Here is a 23,777-nt window from a genome sequence, read left to right on the forward strand (position 1 = left end):
AATTTAAAGATTATCATTTTTTTCATGGCATCAAATTTCAGGATTAAAAGAACTTTCACCGTTGTTATTTGGGCGAATTTTAATTTACTTGATATCACATCATCTATTTTGTATATTAAATTTCATGAAATTGTAAGTCCAAAAAATCTTTAAATTTGCAAAGTTGAAATTTAAAATCTATTTTAATGAAATTGTAAGTCCAAAAAATCTATTTTAATTTACTTGATATCACATCATCTATTTTGTTTGAATTTACTTGATATCACATCATCTATTTTAGATAATGTGTGACTCTTTTGTATGTTTGGACATTCAAGGTAATCAGTCATTCTGTTTAGTGTGTCTTTCATTCTATGGGTGTAAAGAAGTTTAAACTTTTACTGAGAGTGACTTAAGTTGAATGGAGTTAGAAAACTTCAAATCTTAGTTTCAAGTTAGAATATTCTAGAGTCAAAATCAATTCTACTAACATGTCAAAACTGAATCCAAACACGCACTTACCTGAAGCTTTTCATGAGAGTAATTTCTTAAATTGTGGAAATATCATAAATGTATCACCCTTCCTCTAAAGATTGGTCACTACAGAGAATTCCAGATGAGTTTATAACAAGATTTGGGAAAGATTTGGGAATGATGGAAGTAAAGAAACGTGGCAACGAAGTTTTCTTTTGTAAAAATTGGCAACCGTTCGCAGAACACTACTCTATCTGTTATGGTTGTTCTGTAGATTTCAAGTATGAAGGGAATTCAAAGTTTAATGTTGTTATATATGATACAAATTCTGTCGAGATTTCCTATCTATTCAAAACTGGGAAGACTAATGGAGAACCAAACACAACGCGTTCTTCCAACTTTGCTCCGAAAAGAACAAAGGATGCTGCCAATGGAACCAACCCAAAAAACCCTTCTTTTCGTTCCCAATCCTTTGACTGTCGATATGCGGTGATGATTTTACTATACATTATTTGGTTTTAAAGTAAATGTTTGAGTTATATATTTATGGTGTCACTTAAATAGACTGTTTCTCCATTGTGTAGTATGTTCCTGCTGAATTCGCTGCAAAGTATTTGAAACCAAATGTTCTGTTCAAGCTCCAAAATTCTCAAGGAAAGCAGTGGGAAGTTTATTGTGTATTGAATAAAAGCGGTGGAAAATCAATGCGAATAACGTTTGGATTCTTTAGATTTGCAAGGGAAAACAATCTATCAGATGGAGTTATGTACGAGTTTGAGCTTATCAAGAGGAAGCCGCGTGTTCTGTTCTAAGTTACAGCTTCTCACACGGTAAAGAGCTGTTTCACATTCATTTATGCGTCAGTTCTATTTTCTTACAATTTTTTCTTCTAATGTTGTAACTGTTGTATTGTAATTCATATAGGTAGTTTTGTTGGTTGTTAGGTTTTTTAGTTACTGATAGCTATCATCAATGACTGAAAGGTAAAGTTGTTGTCATGTGACTGAAAGGTCATGGGTTCAAGTCCTGGAAACAGCCTCTTATGTAAAAATAGGGTAAGGCTGCGTACAATACACCAAAAATGGTGGGACCCCTTCCCGGACCCTGAGTATGCGGGAGCTTTAGTGCACCGGATTGCCCTTTTTATTGCTATCATCAATGAGCAATATGGACCAAGTGTAGTTAGTAACAGAAGCAGTGAATAAAATTCCTAATCATTCTTTCTCATTATCTGATTTCAAATACTTTAAATGTGAGAGCGTGTTTTTCTTTCGCGACATGAACTGCTCACACGTCACGCCACATACGAGTTCATTATTCTTTGTTTATAATGTGAATCGGTGATCTGAATGTGTGAATTGTTAACACTTATTACTTATTGAATTGCAGGCGGAGAAGGAAGTTAGGGAATCCAAACATTTTAAGAAGGCCATACTTCCGTCACCCATTCATGCCAAACAAATTGTAAATTTCACCTCTCGCTCTCTCTATCTCTCATTATTATAATCCTATATTAGAACCGATGAGTTATATTATCATCAATTGAACGAGTGATGATAACTGCAGAGAATTCCAGAAGACTTTATAACAATATTTGGGAATGAACTCAAGAATGTTGCTACAGTTACTGTTCCGGATGGTCTAATTTGGAAAATGGAGTTGAAGATATGTGGCAAGGACGTTTTCTTTTGCAACAAATGGCAACAGTTTTCAAAATACTATTCTGTAGGATACGGTTATTACTTGTCTTTCAAATATGAAGGGAATTCAAATTTTAGTGTTATTATATTTGATGCAACTTCTGTTGAAATTTGCTATCCATTCAAAACTCTAAGACTATGTGCAATGGGAGTGTTTAACCTGACAGTCAACAAGGAAAACCACTGCAATGGCATGTTGAATCTGTGTTGAATGAACTGCTGGATGAGAGAGAGGATTAACAGATTCAACACCAATTAATCTGCCACAGAATGCCACGTGGCGGCGCGCAATTGGACCGCACAGGCGCGTGCAGCACACGCGCAGACAGCAGCGTGTGAGCTGCAGACCAGAAGAGAGAGGGATTGCTTTTTGGATAAGCCTGCAGACGTGTCACGCTCTGATTGGTCACGCAGATTTTATGATTTTAATTTTGTAAATCAATTATTTCGGTGAAAAATAATTATTAAAAAAAAAAAATACCAAAATTCATGATTTTTTTCCCTCTATAAATAGAGACTTGGTTCATTTGATTTGGACACAGAAAAAAAACCAAGTTTTTCACTATCTTCATCTCATTATTATCTTTCTATTAGCAAACTAAGTGAAGTTTTAATCTTCTTTTTTGTGAAATGGATCCCAATAATAACCCTTTCAACAGCCAAAATTATTCTAATTTCCCATTTAACTACGAAAATCCCAACAATCATCCAAATCCAAATCTATTTTTCAACCAACGTCCTCAAAACATACCTCAAAACGTACCTAATTTTGGTTTTACACCAAATTTCAACCAGTCATCCTCTGTTCCAAACTTTCATGGATATTATGGATCGATGATGAGATATCCATCTCAAACACCCCCGTTTCATGGTTATATGCCAATGGAGAATGAAAATTTCCCCAGTGGTAGTGCATCTCAATATCCTGAATTTTCAACACAAATAACTCCTGCTGGCATGGCAGTTGCTGATGAAGGCACTGAAGATTCAACTCCTAAGAGCAAGAAAAGTAAGGAACCAGCATGGAACACTCAACAAAATTTGGTGCTAATTAGTGCATGGATTAAATATGGAACAAGCAGTGTTGTTAGGAGAAACCAGAGAGGAGAAACATATTGGGGTAAAATTGCTGAGTATTGTAATGAGTATTGCTCATTTGATTCTCCCCGTGATCTAGTTGCATGTCGAAACCGTTTTAATTACATGAACAAAGCAATAAATAAATGGGTTGGTGCTTATGATGCCGCTAAGCGTTTGCAAGGAAGCGGTTGGTCGGAAGATGATGTGGAGGCAAAAGCCCAGGAATTATATGCATGTGGGAAGAATGTTCAGTTTACTTTAAAGGAAGAATGGCGCGCTCTCCGTGATCAACCACGTTATGTTAGTCAAGTAGGAGGAAATGTTGGCTCAGGAAGTAGTGGATCTAAGAGATCTCACGAGGACTCTGTAGGATCTAGTGCTCGTCCAATGGGTAGGGAGGCAGCTAAAAAAAAGGAAAAAAGCAAAGCAAGGACGCTGCCTTGGAGGAGGAGAAAAATGAGTGGGTTAAATTCAAAGAAATGAAGGTGCAAGAGATTGAACACTTGAAAGAGTACACTGCAGAAATGAAAGAGTACACTGCAGTGCAACAAGAGAAAAATAGATTGAAGAAAATGAAATTGTACATAAAGTTAAGTTCCCAAGAGCATCTCAATGACAGGAAAAAAGAAATGTTGGAAAACTTGTAGCGTGAGCTGTATGGAAATTAATTTCACTGTAATATTTGTTTGTATTCGGTCAAAATTGTCAGTGTTGTCTAGTCCCCAATGTTTACTTTAAATAATTGTCAGTGTTGTCTAGTCCCCAATGTTTACTTTAAATAATTGTCAGTGTTGTCTAGTCCCCAATGTTTACTTTAAATAATTATGCATACTATGCATACGTGACTTTAATATCACAGAGCCCATGGTATTCATCACTATTTGCTTTACACATACTATGCATACTTGAATTTAATTGCACAGCCCATGGTATTCCAAACTACTTGTTTTACACATACTATGCATCACAGTCCATGGTATTCCTCAGTAGTTGTTTTACACATACTATGCATACGTGACTTTAATTATCATCACTGTCCACCACACATATTCTATATATAGGGACTCAGATCTACTTCCAATATCACAAAAAATTATCATATTTACTTCCAATATCACAAATTGCATTTAGATCTACTTCCAATATCACAAATCTTATTCATATCTACTTCCAATATCACCAAAAATTATCAATGGATCCTTATGATTTCACAGCCTACTTCAAAAACCGTGATGCTGAAGACACTTATATCGTCAACCGATTTATTCAGCGTCGAAAACAAATAGAGGAAGGTAGTGGATCTCGTAGTAGAAAATATTTAAATAGAGATCATTCAGCGGCAAACCAAAGACTCATTGACGACTACTTTGCCAATGAGCCTACATATGACGATGCAATGTTTCGTCGTCGGTTCCGGATGCAAAAACACGTTTTCCTTCGAATCGTTGGAGACCTTTCAAGTAGTGATAACTACTTCACCCAGCGAGTTGATGCCACTGACAAAGAAGGTATATCACCCTTAGCAAAATGTACAACTGCAATGCGAATGTTAGCATATGGTGTGGCAGCAGATGCGGTCGATGAATACATCAAAATAGGAGGTACTACAGCATTGGAGTGCTTACGTAGATTCTGTAAAGGAATCATACGATTGTATGAGGCAGTGTACCTGAGAGCACCAACCCAAGATGACCTTCAAAGAATACTACATGTTAGTGAAATGCGGGGGTTCCCAGGGATGATCGGGAGTATTAACTGCATGCACTGGGAGTGGAAAAATTGTCCTAAAGCATGGGAAGGTCAATTTACTAGGGGGGATAAGGGAACCACAACAGTTATTCTTGAAGCAGTTGCATCTCATGATCTATGGATCTGGCATGCCTTTTTTGGATGTCCAGGAACATTGAACGATATCAACGTTCTAGACCGGTCACCGGTGTTTGATGATGTGGAACAGGGTAAGGCTCCAAGGGTGAATTTCTTTGTGAATCAACGTCCCTATAATATGGCATACTATCTAGCTGATGGTATCTACCCTTCTTATCCAACTTTCGTCAAATCGATTAGACTTCCTCAAAGTGAACCCGATAAGTTATTTGCAAAACAACAGGAGAGCTGTAGGAAGGACATCGAACGTGCTTTTGGAGTGCTTCAAGCTCGATTTAAAATCATCCGTGAACCAGCTCGCTTGTGGGACATAGCTGATTTGGGTATCATCATGAGGTCATGCATCATATTACATAATATGATTGTTGAGGATGAACGAGATACATATGCTCAACGTTGGACTGATTTTGAGCAATCTGAGGGAAGTGGATCTAGTACACCGCAACCATACTCAACCGAGGTGTTACCCACTTTTGCAAATCATGTGCGTGCTAGATCCGAGTTGCGTGATCCAAATGTTCATCACGAATTGCAAGCAGATCTAGTGAAGCACATATGGACAAAGTTTGGAATGTTTCGTGATTGAAGATGATTTGTATCGTACTAAATAAATTGCTTGTGTGTTGTGTGCTTTTTTTTTCTTGCATTTTAAGTTATTTGTGTGTTGCGTGCTTAGTTGTTGTATTGCATTTTAAGTTAAGAAAATAAAAATAAATTATTTAAATAAATTTTGTTTTTACAAAAAAAAAATGTTAAGTGTTTCTTTATTTTAATTTAATTATAATCGATAATTGTAATTTTATGTAATTATAAAAACAAAAATATAAAATTAAATAAGAATAAGAAATAAAAGGTGGTGGGGTAGAGTGTTGAATGAAAAAAAACCATTGGAGAGGTTAAAGTTGAATGAGTGTTGAATTAAGAGAGAGAAGATGATGTGGAGTGTTGGGAATTGAAAAAGTGGGTGTTGAAGGGTGTTTAATGTTAGAGCTGTCAAAACGGGCCGGGCCTGCCGGGCCGGGCCGAAAAAGCCCGAAAAATGAAGGGCTTGGACATAATTTTTTTGGCCCGTTTAAAACCGGGCCTTTTTAGCCCGAGCCCGTTGAGGCCCGAGCCCGTTGCGGGCTAGCCCGCCGGGCCGAGGGTAGCCCGTTTATTTTATAATAATTTTTTTAATATTAAATTTTCTACAACCCAGCCCAGCCCAAAGCACCAATTGTATCACGATGTACAGGAAAAAAAATTCATGTTTGGCTAAAGAGGCCCAACCCAAAATCCCAAATACAAGGAAACCAATTCACTTCACTCACTTCATTCTCTCTCTGACTCTCTCTACCACATTCACAAAGAAAAGAAAGAAAAGCATGACTAGATCTGCTGTCACTCATCCATCGCCGCCGCACATCACTCCTCCACCGCCCACTCTAACTGAACATAGATCTGCTGTAGCGCCACCATCCTCAACCACCACACCACATCGCAAGCTTCATCATCTTCAGTTCTTTGGTGAGCCATCCTTAACATTGGAATTTATTTTCCATTTTTCTCTCTCAAATAGTAAGCATGAATTTAAACACGGTTGTTGATTACAAATGTTTAACAGTTGTGTGCTTTTCTTTGTCTTTGTTATATAAATAATTATGCCATGGTAATTTAAGTTTGATTTATTTTTATTCATGTCTTTTTCTCAGCCTATATTTTACGAGAGTCAGCCTATATTTTACATGAATGATACATCCCATAGGTAGGCTCTGATAATTGACAGTTGTTTATGACTATTATTTTCGTTTTATAAGATCACAACTTTGTGTTTGTGATAGTGATACTTCGTAATAATCAGTACTAGTATTGTTCACAAGTGTAGCACATTATTTTTTTTTGAGAGGAACAATGTTGATCACGTTATAGTGTTTGTGATAGTGATACTTCATAATAATCAGTACTTCGTGATACATCCCATTAGTACTAGTATTTGGATTCACAAGTGTAGCACATTTCTTCTCTAATTTATTATCACCTATTCTATTTCACTTCAGGATAATCAGCATTGTTCCTCTCAAAAAAAAATCAGCATTGTTGACTAGTGGAACCGTTCAGAAGAAGCTCCACAGGTTTGAATTATGAATTACTGTCTTGGCCATATATGTCTCGTATGGTTGTAATTTTGTCAATTGTCTGGTTACCAAATCACTCAATATTCTAAAACTAAAATAAACTTCCTATGGTTGTAATTTTGTCAATTAAAATTCTAAATTAACCGGGCTGGCCCGAAAGCCCGTAGCCCGCAAAGGGCCGGGCTTGGACAAATATTTTTGAGCCCGTTTATCTTCCGGGCCTTTTTGGCCCGGCCCGCAAAAGCCCGAGCCCGTCATGGGCAGGCCCGTCGCGGGCCGGGTAGCCCGTTTTGACAGCTCTATTTAATGTTGGTGACCATTGTAAATGGTCTAAGTACTAATGGAGAACCAAACAAAGAGTGTCATAGTCCTAGGAAAAGGTCCAAGGTCGAAACAAGTGAGAGTCAAGAGAAAAAGGTCAAAAACATGTCTAAATATGCTTCTAAAAGGGCTGAGGATGCTGCCAATGCATTCAGCCCAAAAAACCCTTATTTTCGTTCAAAGTGCTCCAAAGGAAGATATGTGGTGAGGATTTTACTTTGTAGTTTTTGGTTCCGCGTGGTTGACTATCGTGATTAATAACAACTTATGTATCGTATCATATGTACTGTGATGAACAAGGCATGATGTTTCATTCTATATGTGGTTTTGGTACCAACTAGTAATAGACACTTGTGTATTATGAGTTTGATTGCTTTAATGAGTACTTTACTTAACTAGCTAGTGTGGTGCTTGTTTCTCTAAATATAGCATTACTCAAATGCTTATATTAGTATATGAAACACTTTCACTAACTCGAATAACTATTTTGAAATGGATTATCTTTAGTGAAAATATCACAGTCATTGAAATGTTTTGAAAATTCATCTATATCCAATTTTCTGTTTTCCACCTACAAGTGGAACAATAGTCCAATTATTGTTGGCCTCAACTTAAGAGCTACAATTCCATAAATCATACCAATAGGAGATTTGAAAGATTGCAATATGAAATGTATGTGTTCAAACAGACCTTCTTCAGGAGTGAGTGGGGGGATTGGTTGTGGCGGTAAAATAACGTCAAAATATATGTTACTACAATACATAATCATCAAAATAAGATAAAAATTATTAAAATAAATTACACTACTATGAGAGAGATGTTTAAATTTCACCACTTTTATGTTAAAATATACACGCTTCTTTTATCTCTTATACAACACATACTAGAAACCATTACATTATTTTTCCCTAAACAATAATTAAATTGCATTCACCTTATCTATAATCTAAACATCTGTTAGTCCATCTTCCAGTCTTCTTTTTTGGAATGTACATGTCAATTGGGCAAGAACCCAAAAGCTCCAAGCATTCCAACCATATCATTGAAAAATGGTAATGACATTGGACATGCGTTTGAGAATTGCTACTGAAGCACAATCACTTCTACACTAATGATTATGGAAGACACTGTATTTGTGAGGAGACCAAACCAAAGTTTGACATGGTGTTTCTGTTTGGTTATACAGTGACAAATATTTAGTTCGATGAATTGATTGATTTTAGTAGAATATAAAATGAACTACATTTGAATATAATAAAATGAGTTGAACGATAAATTTAATTGTAAATATCATGTTTTTCGTCAAATCGACATAACCTAACAACTATGTGGAACTGAATAAAAAGATTGACTTAGTAAAATGATCCAAAACTTAAAAAAGAAAAAACAAGTGGGGATATGAAAACTAGAGGTAGAAAATAAAAGATTAACAAGTGATTATGGAAGGAGAAAGAAAAAAAATATAGGAGAGTAAATATATGAGGGACGGAGGAAGATTGAATGAAGAATGCAATGGATTGGGTAGTGAAGTAGATATTTATAGATGGCAAGTAATTATTGTATGAATAACTACTAGTTTACTTGTTTTTCATATTGAAAAGTGAATGAATTATTGGTAGGTAACTACTATTACTGATATAACTTTTTGGTACTGTTTTTACATTTTGCCAATGGTTTTTTATAGTGGTTTTTATCTTATGGCTAATGGTTTGAAAGGTGCTTTTGGTTGTACAATCTCTCATGTTCTTTCATGTGTGTGTTTTTTTTTTTAAAATGCTTGAATTGTGAACTATCTGTTCTTTTCCTCTTCTAAAAGAAAGAAAGAAAAAAAAATATGGGAAGGCATTGTTAGGTGGTTAGGTGAGGAAATAATGGTAAATGATGTTGAAGTCAAGTTTGGATGGATAATTTCAAAAGATAAAAATGCTCCTCTCTCCATCGGATGTATATATGTATGTCTAATAAATGTACTTAACAATATTTAATCAATGATTATGAATGCTTAGCTTATATTTGCAGGCCAATCTATATGTTTTGGAGTGGCACTCTAAACTGGATTGTACTTTTATTTATATACGAGGAATGCTAGGGTTACACCCTCTAACACTCTTCTTTTAACACACCCAATTATTTGAAGCCACATCACCCCACTTTTTTATTCCTTAACCTGGAAACCGGCGAAACAAGTTACAACATATTTCCATTTTAATTTTTTTTATTTATTTATCTTTGACAATGGCTTTGCAGATCTATGGCTGTCTGGTCTCTCTTTGCCTCCATCTTCACGAGCTCTTGTGATCTATAAAACGGAAAGAAGAAAAAAAGAGTGTTGGAAGAGCAGGTGTTCAAAGGTTTGTTAATTGTTTTACGACGGAGAGAACTTGCAGAAGAAAGAGACTGTGATTTGTTTTTCTAATTAAAAGGTTAATAATAATCTAATAAAATACATAAATGGTTAGAAAAATGCAACCGGTAGCCAAGTACATGAATAAAAAAGTGGGGTGATGTGACTTCAAATAATTAGGTGTGTTAAAAGGAGAGTGTTAGAGAGTGTGATCCTAGCATTCCATATTTACATGTACTCCGTACTATACAGAATAGAAAACAACAATTTTGTAGTGAAGAGCTGGTCCCACCTGATTTGACATTGAGACTTGAGAGTTTGGATGGATATCTTGAGCGCCAAAGCAATTGTGATATCACTATATCATTTTAGTGGACTGGTGATATATCAAGTTGTAAATTATTTACTAAATTAGTTTAGTGGATGGGTGATTCAGTACTACGATACTCCAAAATATAGTATATCAAAGGCATCTTATCTTATAGATTATTAATAAAAAAGAATAGCAAACCAAAAAAATAATTAGGCGGGTCGAACCAAACCCAATAAAACTTAGTAAAATGATAATGTAACATCAAACTTTGTTTTTTTGAAAGACATACAAAAATTTATATAAGTTTCATTATCTGATTTGATAATTCAATTGATTAACTAGCTCTAAAAGTTCTCAAAGAGCTTCATTATCATTCGTCACCATAAATCCACAATATTATAAAATACATTTTCTTCATACTCAGTAACATGAAAACCTTTTATCATTTGTCAATAGAATATGATATGTTACTTATCAAAAATCACACAAGACCAAATTTGACGTCCCAAACATGAAACTTTCATGATGAAAGTCATATTACTTTAGTAATTACCTAACCTTTAGACCTTGGTTCTATATATCATTCCTATCAAAAGTCCTTCTAGATCAATATTTTTCTTACGATGATAAAATTGTTCAATTGGGGGTTTATCAAAAACTACCTAATTGACTAAGGAAATAAAAAACTAAAATTTATTCAAATTGACTCTAAATCAAATGCAAAACTTATAAAAATAGACGAAAAACTTAGTTAAAAATATTCTAAAAATAGTGATTGGTGAGGAATCATCATAATCCTTACAAGTTCGAAATATCCATAATATATGGAGTTTCGACAACTTTCAACATAGCTGATTTTTCTCCTTATTTTGATGATGAAGTTGAGTTTAACTAAAGGATGAGTCTTTTTTTTTTTTTTGGTCAAGTAGCCTAGTGGCTAGATTCACACACATAATGTGTGGAGAAGTGGGGAATCCGGGGTTCGACCCCCGGCCCTGCACAAATTATCCCTGGTAACTACCAACTGAGCTACACTTACGGGACGGATGAGTCTTTTTAAATCTAATGAGATTGATGTAGACCCAACCATTATTAAAAATTGCTCTTAAAGCTTTTAAATTTGCTCTTCAAATCCAAAAATTACCTTAATACCCCAACAAAAATTAACCAATGTTCGCACAGTTAATTGTCGTCGTTGTACCATCGAAACTTAAGTCTCGTTGTACCTGAAAAACCACTCTCACTCCCAGACTTCTTCAAAAACAAACAGAAATTGAGATATATGTAGCATTAGAATTTCTAAGATGAAATTACCTAAATAAAAACATTGCATGTAAAACAATATAAAACAAATGTTGAATTAATAAGATAATTACGTAGACACAATTAAGGAAGCCTAACATGTTACGGTTGAATTTATAAGATGAGTGATGTTGAAAGGGATGATGTTCCAAGATGTTGTTATGAACTTGGTCATACTACCCTACCAACTGTAATATTTATATTGACAGGGCAGCAAGATCAAGTTCAAAATAACCTCTTCGTGTTTAGATCCTCGAGATAAGTGTTTACGGTTCTTTATTGAGTTTTACAACAAATGAACCAAACATGCCTATTTATAGAAGTTTTTATGCGTCGTGGACTACTGAAATTGTCAGTGCAACCTCAACCACACAAAATTGCATTCAACGGCAGTTAACTACAATTGTGCTCTGGAAACAAAGACAAAACACAATTTTTGACGGAATTGTTGTTTTTTCTCATTAAAACTTTCATTCGATCATTCATACATTCATTCATTCAATCATTCATGCAAATCATTTATAAAAGAAACAAAAAAAAATATTGAAGTCATTCATTCAATAATAGAAGAAACGATAATGTCATTCATTTACATCCAATTTAAAACCAAAATCATTCAAATTACATGAACAAGAACTAATAATAAAGTCATGGTGTCATGTCCAGCCTCCTCAATCACCTCCTCATTCTGGTCACCAAATATGTAGTGGCTAGCAAGCTTGCAGTCATAACCCTTCTTATAACATCACGATGCTTGATGGTCGGATATGGCAAATGTACCAATCTTTGACCAAGTAATAAAGTGATAAGTAGAGTATCGTATCCACATGGATTGTCCTTTCATCCAAAAAAATCTCGTTACTTATTTTTATAAGTTGGCGGTATAAAAGTTAAGGGTTAAAGAGACTTGCAATTTGTATTTGTTTGCAACAGAGCAAATTTACCTATTTTGGTTGCAGAAAAGTATGCAGCGGTTAGGATTCTTCGAATCCCCCTTGTACATTTGAAAAAAGAAAAGAAAAGAAAAGGAGGCATTATATGTTAAGTTCTGGTGAAGTTGTAAAATAACCTGACAACATTGAATCAAAGAAAAATTTGTACATTTGAAAAAGAAAAGAAAAGAAAAGAAAAGAAAAGAAAAAGATAGAGAAAAATCAAAAATAGAATAAGTTGTCAAGGTTATAAGTTTGATTGTTAATCACCAAAGGTTGTAATTCTTGGTAGGGAAGTATATGGATTTCAAGTTGTGATACAAAAAAATGTTCCTCTTTGATAGGCTTTCTGATCAATTGCCCCACATATGACATTTCTTTTGTAGCCCGGCCAAGTTATAACCCTTGCAAGACCTTTTGATCCATGCTTTTATGCTTTTTGAGACGATATTTGGATGGACACCTAACTTAAATAGGATGTTAGCATGATTGTTGGATGTGTGTTCATTACCTCACTTATTGTTATCATATCATTGTATTTACTTTTAAAGAAGTGTGTTAGGTGTGGTTCATAGATAGATATGTTTATATTTTGAAGTTTATGAGGTATAGTTGTGCTTAGGACATTTTTCGCATTCTTAGTTTGAATCTAGAGTAGCGGAGGAATTCATGCTTATCCACGCGATCATATTTGAATCACCATTTGTTTATTTTTGTTTTGAATTGTTTGACACCATGTTGAAAAGCTTGTCCAAAGCCTTGTTAGTTTCCTTTTCAATTGATTTGTTTGAGGATAAACAAAAAGCCAAGTTGGGGAGAGTTTGATAAGTGTTTAAAAGTGATATATTTCATATAGGAGTTTAGGCATTTTAGTGACTTGTTTTGCAAGATTCTCTATGGAAAACTCCAATTATTGTGTAAATATGTCATTTATGCTTTTGAGCCTTATTCTACCCTTTTTGTGCAGGAAAATACAAGCAAGGATCAAGAAACGTCAAAGTTCAATGTCACACGCTATTAGCGTGTCCTACGCTATTAGCGTGATGAAGAAATGCCCAAGGTCAGAGAGATACGCCAATAGCGTACCTGGGGCGTAGGATCTGGAGCACTTTTGAAGAGTACGCTAATAGCGTATTCTGAGCTATTAGCGTACAAGCTCCCGAGAGCTATGCCATAGGCGTACCTGGAGCGTGGCTGTCATGAAGAAACACGCTATAAGCGTGGGTTACGTTATAAGCGTAGAAGCTCCAGAGAACCACGCTATTAGCGTAGCTGAAGCGTAGAAGCAGGGCAAGGCCAACGTGGCACAAGCCCATTGGCCAGATTATAGGCCGACATACCACGCTATTAGCGTAATCTGCGCTATTAGCGTAGGTGTAAAAACACAGGCACATATAAATAGCATTCTTACCTCTCTTTTAGGTCATTCACTATTCCATTGAAACATTTTATACATTTCTAGAGAGAGGTTAGAGCTATTTCAAAGAGAGAAACACAAAGCAAGTGATTAAGGAGTAGATTCAACCCTAGATTCATTGAGACATCAAGGATCTTGGCATGGAATCTTCATCTTTCCTTCATTCCTTGCATTAGTTTACATGTCTATGTGTAACTATCACCTTCTTTGTAGTATTGAGGTAACAACCAAGCTATTATGTAATCTTTTGATCTTTTAATATATAAGGTTCTAGCTATATGATTCAATATTGTTGTTATTCTTGCTTTTAATGCTTTCAAAGAGATTCAAGATGATTTGGACACAAACTCTTGAATCTATAACTAGAATAACAATCTATCTTATGTTATATCACTCTTGACAAGTTTGTAAACCTTTGATAATTACTTTTAATCAAGATTTTAATGCTTTCGGATACTTAATCAGGCTGGACACGGTCGATTAAGTTATCCGATCGACTTTGTTATCGTTTAAGGGATTTGGACACGAATGTTTAAACGATAACCTAGAAATAACGATGTCGCTTTGGACACGAAGGATATTGTAGAAATGATTGTAATAATATTGGTTATAAAGCTAGAATCTGTTAATCGATCGAGAGATTGCTGCTGTTATGCTTGCTCGTTATCTTATACCGCAAGCGAAATAGTTCGATACCCTCTCGTTTTTACTTTTGTAATCTTTGGATATAGTGTTACAAACAAACAAATTATATCCAAACCCTTAATGTGAACTATTGTGAAAATGCTTATAATAAACGTAACTCCCTGTGGAAACGATCCTATATATACTCACGTGTACATAGTTATATGACATGTAGGAAAAATCTTACATCAAAATGGCGCCGTTGCCGGGGAGTAGCGTATTTTTTTATATTTATAAGTTTTGAAACAATTTTGTCATGTTAAGTCAATTTTGCACAAAATTCTTTCATGCATATACATATACACATATATCATTCGTTATTTTTTTTATGCTAACCACCTGGTATAGTCTTGGTGAACTTTGTTTATGCGAGGTACCGTTGCTATAGAAGACCTACAATTTGATCCTGAGATTGAGAAAACTGCTAGGTTACTTAGAGCTCAAGCAAAGGAAGCTAAGAGATTAGCCAGGCTGGCTCAGCCGGAATCTTTACTTTTTATACCTTCTCCGTCAGGTTCGGTGCATACTATTTCACTTGGTGATTCTTCACATTCTTCACCACATTCATCTCCGAAGAGTGAACCAGAAGTAGTCATGGCTCAGGAAAATGATAATGATGCTCTACCTATGTGGATTAGTCCTATGAGGCTAGCAAATCTTGGCAATCGTAATGCCAAATCAATTGAGCTGAAGTCGGGGTTGATAAACTTGATAACTCATAACCAGTTTACCGGTATGGATCATGAGGATCCATATAGACATTTAACAAACTTCTATGTTACTGCCGGTACACTTGGTGCAAAGGAAGATGAGGAAGAGGGTGTGTTTGTGCAATTGTTCCCTCATTCTTTGATCGGGAAGGCTAAGGAGTGGTATCTTGATCAACCAACTTCTTTGATGGAAAATTGGGGTGAGCTAGAGAAAGCATTTCAAGAAAGGTTCTTTCCGGAGGATAGGCATCTTGAAGCTAAAACTTCAATTACAACTTTTGCTCAAGGCCAAAGTGAGTCTCTTTGTGAAGCTTGGGAGCGCTATAAATCATTGCTAAGGAATTGTCCAAAGCATGGTTTTGATAGCCAAATGCAACTATATCTTTTTCGTCAAGGGCTACAAGACATGTCCAAGACGATGCTAGATGCAAGTGCTGGAGGTTCTATTGCTATGAAAAATCCAGCTGATGCTGTCAAAATCATTAACCAAATGGCTATCAACACAAGAAAATCTTCTCACAACCGGAGTCCTCAACAAAGGAAAACCGGTATCCTTGAACTAGAAGCAAATGATGCGGTCTTAGCTCAAAATAAGCTTCTCACTCAACAAATAGAAGCTATGCAAAAGGAGATGAGAGCTATGCCAAAAAAATTCTTGAATCTCTCAAGCAAGAAGGAGGAACCGCTCAAGTCAATACTTGTGGACTTTGTACGGGGGATCATCCAACCGGCTATTGTCCCGAACCCGGTTCTTTTGAAGAGGAAGAGGTCAACTATGTGGGAAACCAACAAAAGCCTAACCAACCACAACATGCCGGAACCTCACAACAATCCCAAAATCCGGGTACTTCCAATTCTCAAGGAAGATATCCGGCCACTCAAAACTTTCAGAGACCGTGGAGAGCACCTTACAACAATAACTACCAATATCCGCAATCAAATTTCTACCAACAACCTTTCCCTCAATTCCAACAACCCTTCAATAATCAATACCAATTCCCCCCACCAAATAACCCCCAACAACCTAACAATTCCCAAAGCACCGAGGAGGTCTTGAAGCAATTCATGCAAATGTCCATGGCTAACCAGAAAAACACCGACGCGTCCATCAAAGGCCTTGAGACGCAAGTTGGTCAGTTTGCACAACAAATGGCTCAAGGTCCTCCGCAAGTGGGAACTTTCACCGCAAACACTCAACCAAATCCTAAGGAGCATCACAAGGCATAGCAGTCAAAAGCTATTGCTACAAGGAGTGGTAGAGTAGTAGGTAGAGGGGTAGGTGATGATGTTGTTGTTGAAAAGAAGGAAGATGAAGTTGTTAACGAGGAGGACAAAGAGAAGTTCGAGGAGGATAGTGTAGAGATAGATAAGGAAGTGTATATAAAGAATAAAGAAGCATTAGTTGAAAAAGAAAAAAATCAAAAAAGAGATCTAGTGGAACAAGAGGAGATGGAGAGGAAGAATAAAGATGTGGGGAGAGATAAAGGGAAGAAACAAGAAGTTGAGAAGCAAGTGGTGGCTCAACGCTTACCATACCCACATGCTCCATCGAAGAAAGACAAAGAGCGGCAATACGCAAGGTTTCTTGAACTCTTCAAGAAGTTGCAAATTGATATACCATTCTTAGAAGCCTTGGAGCAAATGCCGGTCTATGCGAAGTTCATGAAAGATATCCTTTCCAAGAAAAGAAGAATCAACGATGAAGAGACGATCCAAATTGATGCCAATTGTAGTGCTATTATTCAAAGAACGTTGCCTAAGAAAGAGCAAGATCCGGGAAGAGTCACTCTACCGGTAGCTATTGGCACAACACATGTAGGTAAAGCACTACTTGATCTTGGATCAAGCATCAATCTCATGCCTTTGTCCGTTGCCAAAAGAGTTGGTGACCTTTGTATAAAGCGGACTAGGATGATGTTGCAATTGGCCGACAAATCCTTTGCAAAACCACTAGGTATGGCCGAAGATGTTCTTGTAAAAGTGGACAAATTTATTTTTTCGGCTGACTTTGTGGTTATGGATGTCGAAGAAGATGAGGATGTGCCTATCTTAATGGGAAGGAATTTCATGCAAACTGCTCGGATGATGATTGATCTTGATGATAATATCATGAAGGTCAAGGTAAATGATGAAGAGGTTACCTTCAATATCCGAGAAGCCTTGAAGTACTCGAAAGACAAGGGTGCGTGTTTCAAAATGGATGCAACCGAAGAAGTCATCTTAACTACTCGGAAGCAAATGCACAATGGAACACCCCTTGAGAGTGCTTTGGTGGACGCACTCAATGCTATTGATGAAGACGAAGCAAGTGCCATTGAAGAGTGTTTGAAGGAGCTAGATTCCTTGAAGGAGGTTCTTCCTAATCAAGCCATACTTGAAGATTTGAAAGAAGAATCCAAGGAAGAAGCAAAAGTTGATGACACCAAGGTAGAATTAAATGTTTTACCATCTAATTTGAAATATGTTTTTCTTGAGAAAGATGGTACAAAACCGGTGATCATTAGTAGCTCCTTGTCCATCGATGAAGAAACAAAGTTGGTAGAGGTTCTCAAGGCCAACAAGGAAGCACTAGGGTGGAAGTTATCCGACTTGAAGGGGATAAGTCCATCTTATTGTATGCACAAGATTATGATGGAAGAAAACTTCAAGCCGGTAGCACAACCACAACGCCGCTTAAATCCAAACATGAAAGAGGTGGTGCGAAAGGAAGTAGTGAAGTTGCTTGAAGCCGGCATGATCTATCCTATCTCGGATAGTGCTTGGGTAATCCCGGTTCAAGTAGTCCCCAAGAAAGGAGGAATGACGGTGATCACTAATGATAAAGATGAGTTGATCCCAACTAGAACCGTCACCGGATGGAGGATGTGTATAGATTATAGAAGACTCAATCAAGCAACAAGGAAGGATCATTTCCCCTTGCCCTTCATGGATCAAATGCTTGAAAGACTCTCCGGTCAATCCTTTTATTGCTTCCTAGATGGTTACTCCGGTTACAATCAAATCGCCATGAACCCAGATGATCACGAGAAGACGGCTTTCACTTGCCCCTTTGGTATTTTTGCTTATCGAAGAATGCTATTTGGCTTGTGTAATGCACCAGCAACTTTTCAACAGTGTGTTCAAGCAATCTTCTCCAAACTTATTGGAAAATGCATGGAGGTGTTCATGGATGATTTCTCGGTTTTCGGTTCGTCATTTGAAATGTGTTTGAATAGCTTGGATACCGTGCTGAAGCGGTGTATTGAAACTAGCTTGGTGCTCAATTGGGAGAAATGTCACTTCATGGTTACCGAGGGTATTGTCCTTGGTCATAAGATTTCTGCTAAGGGTATTGAGGTAGACCAAGCAAAGGTCGATGTTATTGGAAAGCTTCCACCACCGGTGAATGTCAAAGGTGTTCGGAGTTTTCTTGGTCATGCCGGGTTCTACCGGAGGTTCATCAAAGACTTCTCAAAGATCGCAAAGCCTATGAGCAACTTGCTCAACAAAGATAAGTCTTTTGTTTTTGATAATGAATGTCTTGATGCATTTGAATCTTTAAAAGAAAAGTTGACCACCGCACCAATAATCATTGCTCCTAATTGGGATTTAAATTTTGAATTAATGTGTGATGCAAGTGATTATGCTGTTGGTGCGGTCTTGGGTCAACGTAAGGATAAAATTTTTCATGCTATTCACTATGCAAGTAAGGTTTTGAATGAGGCACAAATCAATTATGCCACAACTGAAAAAGAGTTACTTGCAATAGTTTATGCAATGGAGAAATTTCGTTCTTACTTTGTAGGTTCCAAAATTGTTGTTTATACTGACCATGCAGCTATCAAGTATCTCCTTACTAAGTCCGACTCAAAGCCAAGGCTCATCCGTTGGATGTTGTTGCTTCAAGAGTTTGACTTAGAGATCAAGGATAAGAAAGGCACGGAGAATCTTGTAGCTGATCACCTTTCAAGGTTGACAAACAATGAGGTAACCAAGAATGAACCGGAGGTTCGTGAAGAATTTCCAGATGAACGGTTGCTAGCAATCAATGTGAGACCGTGGTTTGCCGACATGGTGAACTACAAAGCAACCGGGTTCATTCCGGAAGATTTTGAATGGCAACAACGCAAGAAGTTCCTTCATGATGCTAACCACTTTGTGTGGGATGAGCCTTATTTGTTCAAAATTGGAGCGGACAATCTCTTGCGTAGGTGTGTGGATGATGAAGAGGCAAAGAAGATCCTATGGCAATGTCATAATTCGCCCTATGGAGGTCACTTCAACGGGGAGAGAACAGCCGCAAAGGTACTTCAATCCGGGTTCTATTGGCCAACTTTATTCAAAGATGCCAATTTACATTGCAAGTATTGTGATGAATGCCAAAGAACCGGATCAATGTCAAAGAGAAATGAGATGCCTCTACAACTCATCCTTGAAGTGGAAGTGTTTGATTGTTGGGGTATAGATTTTGTTGGCCCTTTTCCTTCATCATATTCAAATGAGTACATCTTGGTAGCTGTTGATTATGTTTCAAAGTGGGTGGAAGCCGTAGCATCGCCTAAAGCCGATAGCAAGACGGTAGTGAAGTTCCTAAAGAAGAATATTTTCACCCGCTTTGGTACACCAAGAGTCCTTATTAGTGATGGGGGGTCACACTTTTGCAACACACACCTTGCCAAGGCCCTAGATCATTATGGAGTCAAGCACAAAGTAGCATCACCGTATCATCCGCAAACGAATGGACAAGCCGAAGTTTCCAACCGGGAGGTCAAACGAATACTTGAGAAGACGGTCTCTACATCTCGGAAGGATTGTTCGGCTAAACTTGATGAAGCTTTGTGGGCATATAGGACTGCATACAAGTCTCCTATAGGCCTCACTCCTTTCCAAATGGTCTATGGCAAATCTTGTCACTTACCGGTCGAGCTCGAACATAAAGCATTTTGGGCATTGAAGTTCCTAAACTTTGATCAAGAGAAGGCCGGTGAAAGAAGAAAAGTTCAAATGCATGAGCTTGAAGAATTGAGAAATCAAGCTTATGAATCTTCAAAGCTCTACAAAGAAAGGACCAAGAAGTATCATGACAAGAAGATCATTCTGAGACAATTCATGCCTGGGCAAATGGTGTTACTTTTCAATTCAAGACTAAGACTGTTTCCGGGCAAATTGAAGTCTAAGTGGTCCGGACCTTTCATGGTTAAAGAGGTCAAACCATATGGAGCTGTTGAGCTTGAGGATCCAGTCACAAAAGCCAACTGGACTGTGAATGGGCAGAGACTTAAGCCTTACTTCGGTGGTGAAATTGATCGGTGTTTGACGACGATTTCACTAATCGAGCCATGATTTCTTCAAAATGCGTCAAGCTAAGGACGTAAAACAAGCTCTTGCTGGGAGGCACACCCAGTATTGTAAGTATTTTTATGTTTATTGCATATAGTAGTAGTACATAAGCATTTAAAAGCAGAAATGAAAAACTTTGAAAAACTGATCCTGAAGCTTCACGCTATAAGCGTATTTTTCGCTATTAGCGTGGGAGCTCCAGAGAGCCACGCTAATAGCGTGAGTTTGGCGTGGGAGAAAAAAAAATTTGTGGGCCCAGGGGATTAACTCCCCTTAACATCCCACAACTTCTCATTTTTCCCTTTTTACGGTTTCATTCCTTCATTTTCTCATAACCACACACAAAAAAACTTCTCTCCCACTCTCTAACCCTAGAAATCAAACCCATTCCATTTTGGGTCAATTCAAGTCAAGCATTCATTTTGCATCATCCCATCTTGCATTTGTGTTGCTTCTCTCTGCATTAACAGGTTTGATCTTCTCATCCTTTCCTTGTTTTAAATTTGAGAAAAATCCATATTTTGACATGATTAAATGGTTAGGTTAGGGTTAGAGTTTTGATTTGTGAATAGAGATTGTTCTTCATTGATTATAGTTTGGAAAGGAACAAGAATCATAACCCACATGCAACAAACATTCATCTTTTGATTTTGACCCATTTTGTAAAAATTGAAAAATAAGGGTTTTGAATGATTTGTGTGCCAATGTTGTGATTCTGATTCCTTTTCAAGATTATATTGTGTTTTAGAGACATAGGATGAAACCTAGGGTTGAAAATTGCTGGTTTGTGCTGTGAAATTGCAGGAACAAGAATTTTGAAAATTTGAAAATTGCAGGTACGAAGAAATACGCTAATAGAGAAATTTACGCTAATAGCGAAATTTTTCCAGAAAATTTCGCTATTAGCATGGCTGGCGCTAATAGCGTAGTTCTTCATACTTGCCCAGATTTTCAGAATTTTTGATATTTTTTTTAAATGACTAATTTTAGTTTGTGCTAATATTTTCTATGCAATATGTTGGTGTTTCCTGGTTTTGTTGCAGATGGCACCTAAAAATGTTGAGAAAACTACCGGGACCAAACGTCCAAGAGGCAAATCTGCCTCCACCTCAGCCCCACCAGTCAACCCTAACCGTTTTCCCACCCCTGCCCACTCTGCCAGGTTCAAGAAAATGGCACAGTACAAAACCTGGCATGAGAGAACATTTGACATTCAACCAGGTGGTGAATTCTCTGATTTGCTCCACATTTTCACTGGTCGCAAGTGGACCAAACTCCTTGTTCCTAGTACTGAAATCAACACTGATTTAATCAAGGAATTCTATTGTAATGCTGTCCCTGATGCCTCCCCAACCACCCTTGCTGATGCTTTCTCTTGGACTTCTTATGTCCGAGGGAAGCAAATCCCATTTGATAGGGATTCCATTAATGATTTCCTTGACAATGCTTTAAACCTTGAGCCTTCACCTGATCCCACTATGCCCACTTTATGTACTTATGCTAAGAGAAATGCTCAGGGTAACTGGAAGTTTGACCAAATTGAGCGGGATATCATGAACAAGGGTAGGTGTTTTGTAAAGAATGATAAGGGAGAGGTTAGACATGCTCTCACAAAGGAGATGACTGCTAAGGCCCGCTTAGTATTCCAGTTTCTTGTCCACAATGCCCTTCCTAGAGCCCATACATCCGATGCCCCAAAAGCCGTTCTGCCACTCATCTGGTGCATTATGAAAGAAGTGCCTGTTGATATTGCTCGCATCATAGCCAATGAGATGAAAGTTGTGGCTTTGAAGGTTGCTACAGGTGCTAAGAAGGTTGCTTTGTTCTACCCAGGACTTATCATGGGATTGCTGAAGGCCTATGGAGTGCCCATTTCTGGACCATTTGATGAAGACATTGAGGGGACCATTACTGACACTTCTATCCGTACCTGGGTGAAAGCAGAGAATAGGGCAGCTCAATACCATTTCTCTGATGATGAGGCTGGCCCATCTGAGGGCACTGGTTCTTTTGATTTTTCAGGTTTGCAGACCTTTATGCTGGAGCAGCAGATGCATAACCAGTACGTGAGGGACCAGAATAGCTTCTTAATGGATCAGAATGAGGCAATTTGGAGGAGCAACATGGGCATACACCAGGACCTCTACAATGCTCACATGCATCCGGGAAATGCTGATTACCCGGTCATGACACCTGACCAGTACCAGACCTATGTTCATTGGCCTGAGGGCAGGCCAAGTCCTTATGTGGGGGTGGCAGATGCTGTGGATGATGAGGCTACTCCGGATGATGATGGAGTTGATGGTGATGATGTGTACCAGGATCTTGACATGGATGATGCTGGAGAGGATGATCAGTGATATCTTGGGTTTTTAGTGATGTTTTTCTTTTTGCTTTCAAACTCTATGTTTTTTATTTCATGTTGGAACAATTGTTTATTTGGTTGTATTTTGTACTTTTCAAGCACTGTGGTTTTTAGTGCTTGATTTGTTACTTTGTTACTTTATATTTGGTTTAATAACTTAGCTTTTTGGTTTAATAACTTATGCTTTGGATGAAATTTTTGTTTGCATCTTGCTTGTGTCTCTCAAAAGATAATTGCTCATGAACAATAAATTTTAAAGTGCTCCATGGAGCCATGTTTGAGCAAAACCAGGTGAGTGATAATGATATTACTTGTGAGAAAGCGTAAGGCCAAGGTATTGGTTTCCTGCTATTCTAGGTTTTTAATAAGAATTTGAAACTTGTACTTTGCACAAAATATATATCATTTAAGTCTTTTCATAAACATAAATATCTTTGAACCACTTAGTACTTAACATAAATGTGAGGTAGCTTCAATCTGTTGTATATATGCTGGAGACCGATAATCACCGTCTAACTTGTTTTAGTTATGTTAAATCTGATAATTATTTTGAACTGTTTGAAAGCATGGAAAGGATCAAGGCACTTTTTGAATTGAGAGTAACCTACTTGACCACATAAAGCCTACCTGTGAGAAGAGCGAGTATCTGATACCCCAATCTGAGCCTAATGAATCAAGTCCTCAAACATGAACTGTCAATATTCATAAGCACAATGCTTAGTGAATTTGTCTGAAATTTTTCATAAATCCAGTTCATGCTTGTCTTTGAAAGGACTTTGATAATTTTTAATTTGTTGAACCCTTAACCTCTTTGTACTTGTCCCTTGCCTTAGGAT

The 23,777-nt window shown here is 37.3% G+C and overlaps 1 protein-coding gene, 2 long non-coding RNA genes and 1 pseudogene across 3 annotated transcripts; 3 read left to right on the plus strand and 1 right to left on the minus strand.

Annotated features, from left to right (window-relative positions):
* The first annotated feature begins 275 nt into the window (after window positions 1–275).
* LOC146923884 (uncharacterized) lies at window positions 276–2,282 on the plus strand. The gene is made up of 4 exons (XM_085708989.1): window positions 276–942; window positions 1,038–1,283; window positions 1,843–1,917; window positions 2,020–2,282. Exons 1-2 carry the CDS (start codon window positions 550–552, stop codon window positions 1,263–1,265), a joined length of 621 nt encoding a protein of 206 aa, XP_085565115.1. The 5' UTR covers window positions 276–549; the 3' UTR covers window positions 1,266–1,283; window positions 1,843–1,917; window positions 2,020–2,282.
* Window positions 2,283–2,706: 424 nt separating this feature from the next.
* On the plus strand, window positions 2,707–4,033 carry LOC146923885 (uncharacterized; annotated as a pseudogene).
* A 2,078-nt stretch (window positions 4,034–6,111) lies between these two features.
* On the plus strand, window positions 6,112–8,945 carry LOC146923886 (uncharacterized). The gene is made up of 2 exons (XR_015009921.1): window positions 6,112–6,626; window positions 7,157–8,945. It is a non-coding gene; the product is annotated as an uncharacterized LOC146923886 (long non-coding RNA).
* Window positions 8,946–9,682: 737 nt separating this feature from the next.
* On the minus strand, window positions 9,683–10,397 carry LOC146923887 (uncharacterized). The gene is made up of 2 exons (XR_015009922.1): window positions 10,192–10,397; window positions 9,683–9,854 (listed from the first exon to the last, which is right to left on the minus strand). It is a non-coding gene; the product is annotated as an uncharacterized LOC146923887 (long non-coding RNA).
* Window positions 10,398–23,777: the final 13,380 nt, after the last annotated feature.

This window comes from Medicago sativa, chromosome 5 (assembly GCF_051527215.1).
Source record: "Medicago sativa cultivar Bolivia chromosome 5, Bolivia_mono, whole genome shotgun sequence".
NCBI classification, from domain to species: domain Eukaryota; kingdom Viridiplantae; phylum Streptophyta; class Magnoliopsida; order Fabales; family Fabaceae; genus Medicago; species Medicago sativa.